The sequence below is a fragment of the Mustelus asterias genome, chromosome 17 (genome assembly GCF_964213995.1).
Source record: "Mustelus asterias chromosome 17, sMusAst1.hap1.1, whole genome shotgun sequence".
NCBI lineage: Eukaryota > Metazoa > Chordata > Chondrichthyes > Carcharhiniformes > Triakidae > Mustelus > Mustelus asterias.
In genome coordinates, this window is record NC_135817.1 from 46,477,586 (window position 1) to 46,495,206 (window position 17,621).

Here is a 17,621-nt window from a genome sequence, read left to right on the forward strand (position 1 = left end):
GAGAATCGCGTGTCGGCCATTTTGTGGGATTCGCACATGCACCGGGAACGCATGCGCGTCTCCCAGAGACGAAAAACAGTCAGTCGAGACCATGCTGGAAACCGGCGGGAAGAGAGGTAAGTCATTTGAATCTTTTTTTAATGTAATTTAAATATATTTTGCATGTGATTATTGGGCCCGGTACGGAACTTGCCGGGCCCGACAGCATCTCCCACCCCACCAGGAGTACTTCATTACGCGGGGTTTAGAGTATCTCCCTACGTTCATGGAACTAGACGAAGACTCCGCCAGAATGAAGGGGAGGTAATTGGGGCTCCCCAGGGAGTTGGGCGGTGGGGGATGGTGCCTCCTGGGCATGGGCACTCTGACAGTGCCAGCCTGTGCCCCTGGCACTGCACAGGTGGCACCTTGGCACTGCCCACTGGGAATCGGGCAGTGCCAAGGGAGTGGAGCTTATTATAGGCGGGGCATAGGGGTGATCGGTGGAGGTGGGGGGCCCCGCTGCCACTCATTGGGATCAGTCTGGGCTGGAGGAAAGGCAGCGATTGGGGCAGGCTGGGAGGGTGGTCTGCTGGGGGATGGGGTCTGACCCCAGGGGGAGGTTAGCGGGGGGGGCTCTGCCGGGATGAGCGGGGTGGGGAGATCCCCACTGCTGGGAGGGTGGGGGTGTGGGCTGGACATCAGGGCGCTCCGGGGCAGGAGAGGTTAGGGCTGGCCCAGGAATTGTTTTGGGAGCCATGATTGGGCCATGGGGGGTGCTGGAGGGGCAGCACTGCTGGGGTCCTTAGCTGGCTAGTGACCAAGCTGGCCAGCAAATGGGGAGACTGACAGATCGGGACCACTACGCGTGCGCAGAGTTCCAGAACTGTCAGACTCTGGCGCGAATAGGCCCCGCCCCCCACTGGGTTTTTAATGAGATTCACAATTGTGACCTCTGCATTGCACAGAGTGGGGAGATTCAGGTCTAAAGCTGCACTGAAAAAACAGTCGTGATCTAGAACAGTTTTCCCACCAATTCAACACTTTTTGGAGAATCGTCCCCAATTTGTGAGCTGTCAAGTCCTCTTCAGGATTTTTAAAAAATTTCAATTAGTTCACTTTTCATTCTTGTAAATTTCAGAGAATATAGGGCCATTCTATCCAATCTTTCCTCAAAGGATAGCGCTCCCATCCCAGGAATCACTCCAGTGAACCTTTGTTGCACCCCTTCTAAGGCAAGTTTTTTTTTTAGGTAAGGAGACCAAAACCACACACACAGAAACCACCAGATATCCTATATAATTGTAGCATGACTTTCTTACTTTCAAACTCTACCTCCCTGCAATGAAAACTAACAGAGCATTCACCTTCATAATGCTTGTTATCTCTGCACGTTAAGTTTCTGTTATTTGTGTTTGAGGATTCACATATCTCTCTGAATATCCGTGCTTACTAGTCTCTCATCTTTAAAACACATTCCGCTTTCTGCTTTTCCCATCAAAGTGAATAATTCCACATATCCCCATTATATGGGTGGCATGGTGGCACAGTGGTTAGCACTACTGCCTCACAGTGTCAGGGACCCAGGTTTGATTCCCGGCTTGGGTCACTGCCTTTGTGGAGTCTGCACGTTCTCCTTGTGTCTGCGTGGGTTTCCTCCCGGTTCTCCATTTTCCTCCCACAGTCCGAAAGATGCGCTGGTTAGGTGTGTTGGCCATGTTAAGTTCTCCCTCAGTGTACCCAAACAGGCGTTGGAGTGTGGCGACTGGGGGGGATTTTCACAGTAACTTCATTGCAGTGTTAATTTTTTTTTATTCATTCATGGGATATGAGTGTCACTGGCTGGCCAGCATTTATTGTGTATTCCTCGTTGCCCTTGAGAAGGTGGTGGTGAGCTGCCTTCTTGAATCGCTGCAGTCCACGTGCTGTGGGTTGACCCACAATGCCGTTAGGGAGAGAATTCCAGGAAGCCTACTTGTGACACTAATAAAAAAACTTACCCCATCTGCCACCCTCTTGTTCAATCAGTTCCTTTGCAGCCTCTTTGCATTCTGTTTTCCCACTTAATTTTGTATCATCAGCCAGCTTAATGCATTACACGTGATCTCATCATCTAAACTATTCTTATCAGATTGTAAATAGCTACTACCCAACTACAGACCCTGGCGACACTTCACTGGTTACATCCTGGTTTCTCAAAAATTAGTTCTTTATTCCTACTCTTTGTTGTGTATTTATAGTAATTTCTTACCTGCTTTATTCACCAAAGATCCTTAGACAGCATCTTCCAAACCCACGACCAGTTCCATCTAGAAGGACAAGGGCAGCAGACACATGGGAGCACCACCACGTGCAAGTTCCTCTTCAAGCCGCTCACCATCCTGACTTGGGAATATATCGGCGTTCGTTCGCAGTCGCTGGGTCAAAATCCTGGAATTCCCTCCCTAATGGCATTGTGGGTCAACCCACAGCTTGTGGACTGCAGCGATTCAAAAAAGCAGCTCACCACCACCTTCTCAAGGGTAACTAAGGTTAAGCAATAAATGCTGGCCAGCCAGCGACGCCCATGCCCCACGAATGAATAGAAAAAAGCATTGAAGCTGAACGGAGCACTTTAGGATAATGCATGCGTGACGACATCAGAGGTGATGTCATCGACCGTTTGCACGGGTAACTGGGCAGAGAAAGTCACGGCCTATGGTGTGATCTCTAGCTTGTTGAATCTCTGTGGCTTCCTAGCCTCAATCCTGTGACACCACCCACAAAAACTGGCAACAAGGGAGTCGAACTTGTAGCTACCCGGAGTAAAAAATATCATTAAAAAAATTCGAAGAAAAAAACTCAGTCGCCATGAATAGCAATTACTCTGCAACGGCAAATCTAAAGCTGGGGGTGTTTTAAAACAAAGAAAAAACAGACTGAAGTTCGGGTTGTGTCTTGTTTTAGGTGAAATGAAGCAAGGTGGTGCCTAAAACAATTATGGCATACTGTGCACACGCAGGTCCTTCCATAGAGAGGAAATGGCGATAGTTTATGGCACCGTGGGACCATTTGATGAGAATACAGAGTGATGGAGCTTGTATAAGGAGCCGTTTGACCGTCTTGTACAAGCTAACAAGATAGCAGAGGATATAAAAGTTCCCACATTCCTGAGCATAATGGGGCAAGGGGAAACATTTAACCTCCTCCAGAGTCTGTGCAGCCAGCAAAGTCAGGCACAAAAACGAATGAAGAAATCGTGGAAATATTGCAGGGCCATTGTTCACCAAAACCTTTAGTCATTTCAGGAAGGTATAGATTTCATAAACGCAATCAAGAGGGGGCACCGATTGCACAATTTGTGGCTACGCTGAAAAGGTTGGCACACCCCTGTCAATTGGGGTGTATTAAATGATATAATCTGAGATCGACTGGTCTGTGGTTTGAGAAGTGTGGCAATTCAAAAGTGGCTGTTAACCAAAAGCAATCCGATTTTAAAGAAAGCCATGGAAGTTGCCAAAGGAGCTAACAGCCGAAGAAGCTTGTTCAAACATGAGGATTCACAAGATGTCGGCTGAAACTCGAACACAAGCACAGACTTGTACTTGCCATAGGTGTGCGCAAACCAGACACTGAGCAGCAGATTGTTGGTGCAAGGATATCGGCAGTGATTTTACTGACTCGCCTCGCCCATCGATGGGCAGAGTGAACCGGTAGAACAGAGAAGTTCACACCTGATTTCTCGCCTCTCACGATCTTACCAACACCGGATATCTGGCGCATTCAGCCTCCCATCCATTTCCAGCGAGAGGCTGAATAATTTATTTAAAGATATTTAAATTCTAATTTTCATGTAATTAGCGAGCCCGGGACGCAATCATCCTGGCTCACTTGCCTTTGTGGCCTCGCCAGGAGAGCTTCTCTCCAGCAAGGAATGGGGAACAGTCATGTTGGCCTCGCCAGTGGAACCAGAGGCCACTTAGGCCCACCCTCAAGGTGGTCAAGGGCAAAGGATGGGTGCCTTGTGGGGTGGGACCTGAAGAGGTCAGGGCCTAGAGGGGCAGGGCCTTGAGAGGACATCCCAGTCGGGTGGGGACGGGGGCGCACTGCCACTCTGCAGTTGTGATCGGTGAGGGGAGGGGGCGCAATTGGTCTAGTCATGGGGGGTGCGGCAGGGGTGATATTTCCATGCAGTATAGGGCTTGCGACCGGTTGCGGGCCCCTGCGATAGCTGGGAGAGTCGGGGGGAGTGGGGGGGGGGGGGGGGGGGGAGCGGGGACAGGGAGTGGAGCGCTGGGCTGAGGCCAGCTACAGCAGCAATTGGCCGGGAGAACCAATACACCAGAGACAGAATCTGCAGAATTCAAATCCAACTGTCCCGAGAGATGACATGGACCTCCCAGAAAACCTGACACAAACAGAACAGACTGGGGATAATAGCAGCTTAATTGTAAATCAAGCACTGAGTTAACCTCATATAACGTCGATTCTGGTCAAAACAACCATTGATGATGTTCACATCAAGCCAAAGACACCAGAGGTTACAGCAGGTGCCAAGAAGCAGGCAGCTGAGGTTCGCTGATAACCATTCAGAGAGCGACGACCTCCAAGTCATCTGAATTATTGACTGTTGTTGATTGTTCATGGTACACTTGTTTAATGTGTTGGGGGATGTTTGGTTTAAAGGGGAGGAAATGTTGTGTATTTAAGTATTTATAGTGATTCCTTATCAGCAGTATTGAAGATGAACGGGGCACTTTAACATAATGCAAACATGACACCATCGGAGGTGACATCATTGACTGTGCAGGTAACTGGGCAGAGAATGATCGCAGCCTGTAGTGTACACATCTTCTTAATATAGCACTCTAATTTGCTAAATCTCCGTGGCCTCCTCGCCCACACTCTCTGTTTTCTGCAGTCAGGAAACAGAGGTAGTTTCAAGTAATCTACGTTTGCATTGTTGGATATCAGAAATAAGGTATAGATTTGAGTGAGTTTAATTTAGTATTTCTGTGGAAGAAAGGGTTAAAACGCAAATTAGATTCATGTTAAACAAAGGTGTTTGCATGTACGGAGGTTTTGGTTTCATTTCAAAACGTATCTATTGTGCGTAGAGAATTTACGACATGAAAAGCAAACATGACTTAAAGAAGGACTGAGCTGTTGCTTAGCAATCGGGTCACCTTTAATTTGCAAAAATGTTTTGAGGTTAATTTTAACTGAACCCAATGTAGCTGGAGCTTAGCAGCCGAAGAGGAAACAACCCCCACAGCTCTGCCAGAGCAGAAACAGGACAATGCAATAATGGGTAGAAAGCAAGTCTCAGAAACTAAAGAACAGATAGTTCTAGAAACCAGAGAATTAAAAAAGAAGTCCCAGGAAGATTGAAGTCAAAGGGACAAAAGGAACTAGAATTTGAATAAGGTACTGTTCATTGAAGTTAAAGATAGAGCTGAAAAATGCAGAAGTTGGCTAGTGAGAAGCCACTATCTGATATAATCTTAAGGTTGGTGACCTTAGTACAGCCTGTGACACAATAGTGTTCTTTCAGCAATTAATCTATTGAGTTTATACTGACAAGTGCAGTTTATGGGGAGGCGATGGCCTAGTAGCATTATCGCTAGATTATTAATCCAGAAACTCAGCTAATGTTCTGGGGACCCGGGTTCGAATCCCATCATGGCAGATGGTGGACTTTGAATTCAATAAAAAAAGTCTGGAATTAAGAATCTACTGATGACAGTGAAACCAATGGAGCATTGTTGATTGTCAGAAAAACCCATCTGGCTCACTAATATCCTTTAGGGAAGGAAATCCACCATCCTTATCTGGTCTGACTCCAGAGCCACAGCAATGTGGTTGACTCTCAACTGCCCTCCAAGGGCAACTACGGACGGGCACTAAATGCTGGCCAGCCAGCAACGCCCCTATCCCACGATTGAATTAAAAAACCAACCTAGTTTATGGGCAGTAACTCTTTCCCCACCATCAAAACTTTTTGACTAGTTATATTTCCCATTACCTGCACTGCCCAAACAGCTGCAGCAGTGTTGAAATGCTTGTTGCTCTGTACTATGAGTATCCAGCAAGTATGAAGCTGTTCTTAGTGGGCATAGTTCTGATAATTTGCTGTCACATTGTACAATGTCAATGAACTCCTACTATCTTGTCCATTCCTTTCTACTATCCATTAAATCTGTTATAGTAAGAGAAACATACCAGTACTGCTATAAAACGCAAGTCCACTTGATGCACGGAATTCTTGTATGAAAAACTGAGCAAGTAAAATCTGCTCATCTGTCTTAAGTGGTTCCTTTTCATTTGCCCAATGGAGCATTAGATCTTTCTCATTGTAAGCATCTGGAGGAAAACATTAAAGCATTAATAGATATGGCCAAGCATGATTACAAACTGACTATACTGGGGATTACAGAAAGCAATTATTTTGTCTATTCATGTGCATCATGTGCCACTAGTAACATACACATATGTATGTACATGAAATAAATGCAACAGTTAGATTTTTGTTTGTACATCACTCACAAAATGTAGATCAATTATGAAGAGCACTCATTAGATTTTCATAAACAGTTTACAAACATAATAGATTATCCACTATTATCCTCTTCTTTCGTACAAATACATGTTGCCTTTGAAACTCAATTAACTAGTTAATCTGATTAAAAATTGTGATTGCAGAATGAATTTGCTGCATTAATTTGTGAACATTGTCACAAAACACTTGTCAATTCACATGCAATTTGACAAAAAGATCATTTTGCTTTAAACAAACAAAAGTCAATTAAGGGACTTTTGCAATAAATATTCTGGGGTGGCATTCCAGAATAAATTACAATTGCGGATACATTCGGCTTTAAAAAAAATTGACATCTGAACTGGGCTAAATTTGAACATTCACTAAATGCTTCGTTTTGGTTCCTGTTGATTGTAAACACGGTTCAGCATTCAAACCGAGCATGAACATTAAACAGAAGACATGAGTATATTGCCTATTAACATGGGAATCAATTAGTGCAATTGTTAAACCTCAAAATAAATAGCCCTGACAAGACTAACAGGAAGCTGAACTGGATATTTTAAGAGTTTTAACAACACCAGGTTAAAGTCCAACAGGTTTATTTGGTAGCAAATACCATAAGCTTTCGGAGCCCTGCTCCTTCGTCAGATGGAGTGGAAATTCCATCTGACGAAGGAGCAGCGCTCCGAAAGCTTATGGTATTTGCTACCAAATAAACCTGTTGGACTTTAACCTGGTGTTGTTAAAACTCTTACTGTGTTCACCCCAGTCCAACGCCGGCATCTCCACATCCTGGATATTTTAAGCAATGTATTTCCAGAAATGTTCTTTTTTGCTGTCCTTCTATGGGTATGGGTCCATGCTGGCACTTTTCCTTTGATAACTTGCCCATTAACTTATTATTCATGTGTGACCTTTGATATTGAATGCCAAGAGACAATTATTTGCCAGTTGAATTTCAGATCTTAAAATGTTGGGCCTCATAAGATAAAGAGCGAAATCTTACCCAAAAATGGCGGTGTGTTGGTTCTGGCGCGAAAAACGGAGTGTTTCCCATCAATGGCACCAGTGTGAGTTTGGACTGAATCTTATGTCTCATTAGTAATCATTTTTATGCCCACGAGAATCATGTCGCACCTGCAGCGTGTTCCCTCTGATTCGCCCGCCTCGCAACAACTTAACTGCTGCAATCACTGGGGGAGCTCCATATCAATAACTCCCCAGCACTTGTTCCAGAATGACTGCAGACGATGGCAGCCAAGAAGTCTGCACCTCGCTTTTCAGAGGGGGCCCTGAGAAAACTGCTAGATGGAGTGGGACAGAGGTGGGACACACTCTTCCCCTGCTCCAGGAGAAGGTCTTCCAGCAGGGTCACCATCCCTGCCTGAGATGCGGTGGCAGCTCTGGTGAGTGAAAATGCACTCTAAAGAGAATGGGGTAACAATATCGGAAGAAGATGGAAAATCTTCGCTCAGGGAGGGAAAGTGAACCATACCCAGTCTCCCAAGGGACCACCTTACACACCCCACGCACCCCCAACTCCATCTTTCACCCAGCCACCTCGGGATTTGCTAATATCAGGAACCAGGTGCCACATCTCATCACCATCTTCAATCTCACCATTCCCACCTACGGTCTGGCTATCTGTTTCAATGCAGGACACACTCAACCACAACATGCATGAGCAGGCGCAGCCAGTTGGAGTCATGCCCGAGCTCAGAACACTCACACGTTTTGAGGAGCGAGCCTCAGCTGGCCGGGGAGGAGGAAGACTGTGCCTGTGTTGATAGTGAAGTGGGAGCAGCAGACAAACATGAGAGTCCTCAAGACACCCTGTTATTCCTCAAGTTCCAAGTGAGTAATCAATGTTTTCTCCTTTATCCCCTGTAATGCACTGATGCCATGTCTCTTCTCTTGAAGGCTAATCAGCTGAACAGGACAGACTATCCTTGGGTCCCCTGGACCCACTGGACATGAGCAGCTCTGAGGGAGACTTCTCCAACCCCACCACTGAAGAGACATCACACCTGTCAGCTGTACCTGGCACCACCACAGATACTGTCACCTCGACGGGATCATTAAGTAGACAGGCTTCTGGGTCACTCACTGGTGAGCACCTCACAGCTGAAGATCCACAGCAGGTGGAGGCAAGAACATCTCAAGGAACTGGCACATGGAGGAATTCCGGAGCCAGGACTCTATTGAGCCCCTGGCTGATAATGTGCCCCTACTCCCTGTCGTCCCACAGCTGCTGGAGTTACAGAGCCAGAGTTGTGAGCAACAGGAAGGGATGACAGCATCCCTGTTTGGACTGCAAGGATGACTGGAGGAGTCCCTTGATTTCTATCAAGGAGATGGTGCCATCATTGCAGCGCAACAAGGCCAACACTGCGAGGGTGGTGACCGCAGTGGAGACATAGGTGCAGGATGTGCAATCCATGGCAGGGGTTGTCCACACCATGGCTCAGCTCATGACTTGAATGTCTGGGGACGTGAGCTCCATGGTGCAGGGCTTCGAATGCATGGTGCAAGCACTGAGGGAAATCCACGAGTGTCAGCACCAGAGAACCGCGGAGCATCTGGATGTCACTCCAGCTGCCCCTCAATTCCATGGAGGAGCACAGGCACCCTCGGGAACCCGAAGGGAAGAGGAACGGCAGGACCTGGGCTTCTCCAGCTCATCTGATATCCTCCTCCCTATGAGTGACACACCTCTAGCCCCTGACACCGAGGAGGGTAGCAGTCAACCATCCATGCTGCCTGAAAGCAGGCCTGTACTCTCCAGATCCCAGTCCCCCAGGGTGCTTGTACACTGACATTTTGGCGGAGTGTGGAGCGGCAAAACACAAGTTAAGCACACATTTGACCTGAGACAGTCTGCACTCAACTTTGGGGGAGGCACCAAAAATATGAGATAGGGAAAGTAAACCCAGGCCTCAGACACTTAGATTATAGAGCTGTAAATGGAAACAATTCCCCATTTACCTGTTGGATGGGACAAGTTGTTTAAAAGGGGGAATAAGTTACAGTTCAGTCAATGATTCAACTAAAATTCATTTTGCTGAAAGACCTCATTACAGTATGCAATAAACATTTATGAAGATGTTTATGGAATTCCTATTTTCCAGATCGAGTCTGTATATGATTATTATTTTCTTTATTTATTAGTGTCACAAGTAGGCTTACATTAACACTGCAATGAAATTACTGTGAAAATCCCCTAATCACCACACTCCGGCGCCTGTTCGGGTACACTGAGGGAGAATTCAGCATGGCCAATGCACCTAACCAGCACGTCTTTCAGACAGTGAAAGGAAACCGAAGCACCTGGAGGAAACCTACGCAGACACACAGACTGCACACAGACAGTGACCCAAGCTAGGAATCAAACCCGGGTGCTGTGAGACAGCAATGCTAACCACTGTGCCACCATGCTGCCCTATCGGTTCAACACAAATAATTACACATATCAATGGCACATAATATTTACAGGAGTCAGATCTTTTGCTACTGATTTGAAAAATACACAAGTGAGCATTTTGATAAGATTGGTTAAAATAAGCAAAATACTGCGGATATTGAAATCTGAAACCAAGACAATGAATGCTGGAAAAACTCAGCAGGTCTGGCAGCATCTGTAAGGAGATAGAACAGAGCTAACATTTTAAGTCGAACCATTAACTTTGATAACTAGGTCAATTTGAGCAGAGGGTCACAATTCGGTGCATTATGAAGAAGTATTACTAAATCTTTTTATTGATTTGACAAACATAAGCTGGTCAAAACATGAATAATTTATTAATGTCATATACAACTATGTGTTTTGGTGCGATTTGGTATTATAGTTAATACTGATAAAATATTATAAAGATTGCAAAACATTGCCATGCCCTTTGACTGTTCTAGTAATTGATTGTTCCATCCCGAACTTTAGTTTTAGGCGGCACGGTGGCACAGTGGTAAGCACTGCTGCCTCACAGCGCCAGGGAGTCAGGTTCGATTCCCAGCTTCGGTCACTGTCTGTGCGGAGTCTGCACGTTCTCCCCATGTTTGCGTGGGTTTCCTCTGGGTGCTCCAGTTTCCCCCACAGACGTGCTGGTTAGTTGCATTGGCCATGTCAAATTCTCTCTCAGTGTACCCGAACGGGCACTGGAGTGTGGCGACTGGGGGATTTTCACAGTAACTTAATTGCAGTATTAATGAAAGCCTACTCGTGACTAATAAATAAGTAAAATAAACTTTTTAGCTGACTTAAATTCTCATAGAACATAGAACATAGAACAGTACAGCACAGAACAGGCCCTTCGGCCCACGATGTTGTGCCGACCTTCATCTGAAACCAAGATCAAGCTATCCCACTCCCTACCATCCTGGTGTGCTCCATGTGCCTATCCAATAACCGCTTAAATGTTCCTAAAGTGTCTGACTCCACTATCACTGCAGGCAGTCCATTCCACACCCCAACCACTCTCTGCGTGAAGAACCTACCTCTGATATCCTTCCTATATCTCCCACCACGAACCCTATAGTTATGCCCCCTTGTAATAGCTCCATCCACCCGAGGAAATAGTCTTTGAACGTTCACTCGATCTATCCCCTTCATCATTTTATAAACCTCTATTAAGTCTCCCCTCAATCTCCTCCGCTCCAGAGAGAACAGCCCCAGCTCCCTCAACCTTTCCTCATAAGGCCGACACTCCAAACCAGGCAGCATCCTGGTAAATCTCCTCTGCACTCTTTCCAGCGCTTCCACATCCTTCTTATAGTGAGGTGACCAGAACTGCACGCAATATTCCAAATGCGGTCTCACCAAGGTCCTGTACAGTTGCAGCATAACCCCACGGCTCTTAAACTCCAACCCCCTGTTAATAAAAGCTAACACACTATATGCCTTCTTCACAGCTCTATCCACTTGAGTGGCAACCTTTAGAGATCTGTGGATATGGACCCCAAGATCTCTCTGTTCCTCCACAGTCTTCAGAACCCTACCTTTGACCCTGTAATCCACATTTAAATTAGTCCTACCAAAATGAATCACCTCACATTTATCAGGGTTAAACTCCATTTGCCATTTTTCAGCCCAGCTTTGCATCCTATCTATGTCTCTTTGCAGCCTACAACAGCCCTCCACCTCATCCACTACTCCACCAATCTTGGTGTCATCAGCAAATTTACTGATCCACCCTTCAGCCCCCTCCTCTAAGTCATTAATAAAAATCACAAAGAGCAGAGGACCAAGCACCGATCCCTGCGGCACTCCGCTAGCAACCTGCCTCCAGTCCGAAAATTTTCCATCCACCGCCACCCTCTGTCTTCGATCAGATAGCCAGTTACCTATCTAATCGGCCAACTTTCCTGTTGAATCTGTTAATGAAATTAATAGTATGGACCATGACTGAAACAAAAATAAATGCTGCCAATGATAGTCACATCATATCGCATAAAGCTATACAGAAACTTTATAACTCATGACTGGTTATGTGCATTGAGGAATAACCAAGTATAGCCATTCAAATTCAGCAAACAAAATAATAGATACTTACAGCTTTCAAGTTCTAGTGAGCAATTCTGAGTATCAAGGGGAAAGTTGCTAAAATCCATTGAACACATGGCAGTGACTGTTGTCCTACAAAAAACATTCGTAATAATCTATGAATTATGCTTTAATCGCAGCCACATAAACACCAAAACACTTTGAACGATATATTTAATACTATAACAGGAATGGTAACATGGTGGGAATGTTCCCAGAATATCAGAGTTAAAGCAAAATACTGCGAATGCTGGAATCTCTCCACAGATGCTGTCAGACCTGCCAAGGTTTTCCAGCATTTTCTGTTTTTGTCATAGTAATCCAGAGACCTGGACTAATGCTCCAGAGACATGTTCAAATCCCACTTTGGCAGCTGGAGGAATTTAAATTTAATTTATAAATCCGGAATGAATTGCTAGTCTCAGTGGTGATTATCCATGAAGCTACTGGATAATCGCAAAAACCTATTTGGTTCACCAATGCCCTATAGGAATGGAAATTTGCCATCCAACCGGTCTGGCCTACATGCGACTACAAACTTAACATGGTTGGCTCTTAGCTGCTATATAAATGTCTTAAAAAGCCACTCAGTTGTATCAAACCACTACAGAAATGTTGAACTAGGATAAAACCAGAACATAATCTGTAGTCTCATGGTCCAGCATATTGCCCACTCTATCATTACCATCATGCCAGGGAACCAACCCAGATTCAATGAGGATTGCAGGAGAGCATGCCAGGAGCAGCATCAAACATACCTGAAAATTAGATGCCAACCTAGTAAAGCTACACCATGGCACTATGTGTGTGCAGGACATGCATAAAGCACCCTGCAAGGGCAGAACCAAGTGATTCTACAACCAACTGATCAGATCAATGTTCCACAGTCCTGCCACATCCAATCATGAATCATGGTGAAGGAGGAGGCTCCACAAATATGTCCATCCCCAAGATGGGAAGCTCAGCATGTCAACAAAAGACAAGGTTGAAACATTTACTACCTGCTTCAACCAGAAGTGCCAAGTGGATGATTAATCTTGACCTCCTTCTGCAGGCACCAAATGTCAGTCTTCAACCAATTCAATTCACTCCATGCAATATTAAAGAAATGCCAAAAGCCACTGGATTCAGCAAAGGCTGCGGGCCCTGACACCATCCTGGATCTAGAACTGAACACTTACACTCCAGAACTAGTTGCATCCTGAGCCCAGCTGTTCCCATACTGCTGCAACACTGGCATTACCCAAAAATGTGGAAAATTACCCAGGTATGTCAGAATACAAAATGCAGAACAAATCTAATCTAGCCCCATTAATCCATTTTCAATCATCAACAAAGTAATGGAAGTCAGTGACCCCACTATCAAGCAGCACTTACTCAGTAACAACCTGCTCACCAATGCAGTTTAGAAACCATAGAAACCCTACAGTGCAGAAGGAGGCCATTCAGCCCACTGAGTCTGCACCGACAACACTCCCACCTAGGCCCTATCCCCGTAACCCCACATACTTACCCCACTAATCCCTCTAACCTACGCACCCCGGAACACTAAGGGGCAATTTACCATGGCCAATACACCTAACCCACACATCTTTGGACTGTGGGAGGAAACCGAAGCACCGAGAGGAAACCCATGCAGACATGGGGAGAATGTGCAAACTCCACACAGACAGTGACCCAAGCCAGGAATTGAACCCAGGTCTCTGGAGCTGTGAGGCAGCAGTGCTAACCACTGTGCCACCATGCCACCCATGGTGATGAAGCAGCTAAAGATGGTTGGGTGTAGGGCATTACCTGTGGAACACCTGCAGTGATTTTGTTTTGGGGCAGTGATAGTTGACCTCTCATACCTGGACATACCTGGGTAATTTTGCACATTTCTGGGTAGGTGCCGTGTTGCAACTGTATGGGAACAGCTTGGCTAGATAGTTCTGGAGCGTAAGTGTTCAGTTCTACATCCAAGATGTTGTCAATGTTAACCACTGTGCCACCATGGAGTCCAGTGGCCCTGGTTCTGCCAGGGCCAAAGAGCTCCAGATTTCATTCCAACCTTTGTATAAACATGGTTGAAGGAGCTAAATTCCAAAAGCAGCATTTGAGCAAAATCAGAAAGCCCAAGCAAGACTGGAGTCAATAGGAATCAGGGGGAAAAATCTGCTGATCGCAGTTATACCGAGCAGAAAGCAGAAAGCAAAATACTGCGGATGCTGAAATCTGAAACAAAGACAATAAATGCTGGAAAATCTCAGCATCTGTAGAGAGAGAATAGAGCCAATGTTTTAAGTCTGGATGGGGTCATCAAGTTTTATGTCATCCTGACTTGCTGAAATATACCACCGTTCTTTCACTGCCGCTGAGTCAAAATTCTGAAACTCCCTCCCTACCAGCACCGTCAGTGCGCAAACGCCACATGGACTGCAGAGATTGAAGAAGGTGATTCACCATCACCTCCTGAAATGAAAAACAAATGCTGGCCCAGCACTGCTCACTCCCCATTATAAATAAATAAAAATAAACAATGTTTAGTATACTTGATGTAAGGTTGGAGATACATCAGCCCTGAAAAATTATCCTATATTGTTATCCATGTTGCCAAACATGAAAGAGAATCGATAATATCACAGAATTGTACACATTTTCACATTTACAATGCAATTAACTTGTCACCCAATAGATTTTGACTGTTAAGAGCTCTGGCTTCAAGCTGCCAAAGAAAGCTAAAGGGTCATTTTGTTCAAATGAAAAAAATGAAAATACATGATTTCAAATGATGCAAAGATTGATTTTGGAATCATTGCAATTTCTAGTTCATGACTGATAAATTTATAATATGGTTTTAATTAGATTCATGGTTATAATACCCAATCACAGCAACACTGCCTAAGAATTCTTTGAACCATAACTAAATTTGAACATCAGCAAGTTCAAAGCAAAGCTAGGTTACTACCCAGGATCCTGATGGTGCTGAAGGATTCTTTACAATGCCAAAGAAACAACTTGAGACCACTACACAAAGGGTCTTAAGGCAACTTAAAATAGGTGTGCGTTCCAATCAGAAGTCTGTGCCATGCTTTAAAAAAGTGCATAAGGAATGGAGGAAAACTTTCACCTTCATCTTCCTCCTGCTCATTTCCTCCACTTTTGGAACCAGGTCTGAAGGAACTAGGTGACTGCACTCCCTCCATGCAGATTGACTCCAATTTACTTCAGGGAGTCATTCAGATCTGATGGAGCACATCCTGTAATGGGGTCCCCAACCTCAATATGTTGCCCGCATGTCATTAATGTCCCATGATGAATAATTAGTTCACTTTCCTTCACCACCAAAATATCATTCCTTTGTGAAGAGCTTTGGCACATTAAGAGCTGTTCCCACTTGGAATTTTGCAATCCCCAAACAAGAATACTGCAGCCAAGCTCTCTGGGAAGACTTTACTTTAGTTCCTAGTCAACTGAGAGAGTGGGGCCTATTCTACAAAATTTCGCAGAACACTTTGGGCCAGTATTATCTTCTCTTTCTTGAATCAAAAACAGGAACTTATGTATTTCCAAAATTTGACCACCAACTAATGATGCAAATAAAGCAACGCCCAACTTCAACTCAGTCTGACATTAGGTAAATTCATTTCATGGATATGGTAATAAAGTATTGGTGAAAGCATTTTACACAATTATTACTTATACTTTTCTGTTGTTTAAAAGATTGGAGCAATAATAGGAATCATGGAATATAATTTTTATGAGGTGACAGTTTGGTCTCTGAGAATGGGTGATATGTTGTCTACCCATAAAGTAGTATGAGAGAGGATAGTATATGCAATAAAAAAATAGATTATCAGTTTCTATTGACATCAAGCGATTATCCACTGACAAGGGATATAGGGAGGAAAACCCAACTGAATATTAATGTGGAAAAATGGTACTCAGCAAGACAAAAGCATTTTTAATTAGCAAAGTTTCACCTTAGACTGTACAGGATGTTGCCATCTGGATATACCCTTAGCATGATATTCTCCATGGTTGTGTCATGTATGAAAGATCTTTTGGAGTGAACAAAAAACACATCTGGAACCCAAATTTTCTTGACCAATCTTCCATCAAATGTCATACTTCTGTTGTTGGAACTTGGGAAAGCGAGTCTGCTATCTTTCCAGTAGTGTCTTAGGTATAAAGTCATTGTAAAGTCCTAAGGATATGAACAAAACATTATCAGTTGGATTGTAAATCAAAAGAAGGATGATTGTAAAAATAAAGAATGTTAATGCTGGTAATTTTTTACATGACAAGCCATTGTTTTCGGCCCTCACTCCAACCTCATTCTCTCACTACGTGTTCCATTCTTCCCCCCAACAACAATCTGAGACAAACCAGCCTGATCACAACGTAGCTGTCATATTTGACCTCCAGATGAGCTTCCGACCATATATTCACACCATCACCATAATATCACCCACCTTCACCCATCTCAGTTCATTTGCTGCTGAAAGCCTCACCCATGCCTCTAGACATGACTATTCTAATGCATTCCTGGCTGATCTCCCATATTCTACCCTCCATAAACTGGAGGTTATCCAAAACTCTGCTGTCCATGTCTCAAAGCATACCAAATCCCATTCAACCATCACCTCAGTGCTCATTGATTGATATTAGTGCTAAGTCAAGCAATGTCAATGGTTTAAATTCCTCTTCCTTGTTTCCAAATCCCCCCATGACCTCATGCCTCTGTTTCTCGATATTATTTTCTAGTCCCACAACCCTGTAAGATATCTATTCATCAAATTCCGGCTTCTTAAGCATCCACGATTTTATTCACTCTCACCAATTTTTGCAGGTGCACCATAGAAAACATCCTTTCCGTCTGTATCACAGCTTGGTATGGCTCCTGCTCCGACCAAGACCTCAAGAAACTACAAAGGGTTGTGAACAGCAGATGGTAACTAGTGGCGTGCCGCAGGGATCGGTACTGGGGCCTCAACTATTTACCATTTATATAGACAATCTGGAGGAGGGGACTGAGTGTAGGGTAACAAAGTTTGCAGACGACATAAAGATAAGTGGAAAAGTGAATAGTGTGCAGGGTGTAGAAGGTCTGCAGAGAGATTTGGACAGGCTGAGTGAGTGGGCGAGGATCTGGCAGATGGAGTATAATGTTAACAAATGCGAGGTTATTCACTTTGAAAGAAATAATAGCAAATTGGATTATTATCTAAATGAAAAGAAATTACAACATGCTGCTGTGCAGAGGGACCTGGGGGTCCTTGTGCATGACACGCAAAAACCCAGTCGGCAGGTGCAACAGGTGATCAAAAAGGCAAATGGGATGTTGGCCTATATCGCAAGGGGGATAGAATATAAAAGCAGAGATGTCTTGCTGCGTCTGTACAGGGCATTGGTGAGGCCGCAGCTGGAATACTGTGTGCAGTATTGGTCCCCTTATTTGCGGAAGGATATATTGGCCTTGGAGGGAGTGCAGAGAAGGTTCACCAGGTTGATACCAGAGATGAGGGGTGTTGATTATGAGGAGAGACTGAGCAGATTGGGTTTGTACTCATTGGAATTTAGAAGGCTGAGGGGGGATCTTATAGAGAC

General features: G+C 44.6%; 1 protein-coding gene across 1 annotated transcript in view; it reads right to left on the reverse strand.

The window, feature by feature from the left end:
- Positions 1-17,621, reverse strand: part of LOC144506160 (gamma-aminobutyric acid receptor subunit rho-3-like) — a 36,120-nt gene that overhangs the window by 8,532 nt on the left and 9,967 nt on the right. The window contains exons 3-5 of the mRNA XM_078232002.1: positions 15,995-16,218; positions 12,043-12,125; positions 6,181-6,321 (exon numbers count right to left, since the gene is read on the reverse strand). Coding sequence (XP_078088128.1) covers positions 6,181-6,321; positions 12,043-12,125; positions 15,995-16,218 — 448 coding nt within the window. The remainder of the gene's footprint in view (positions 1-6,180; positions 6,322-12,042; positions 12,126-15,994; positions 16,219-17,621) is intronic.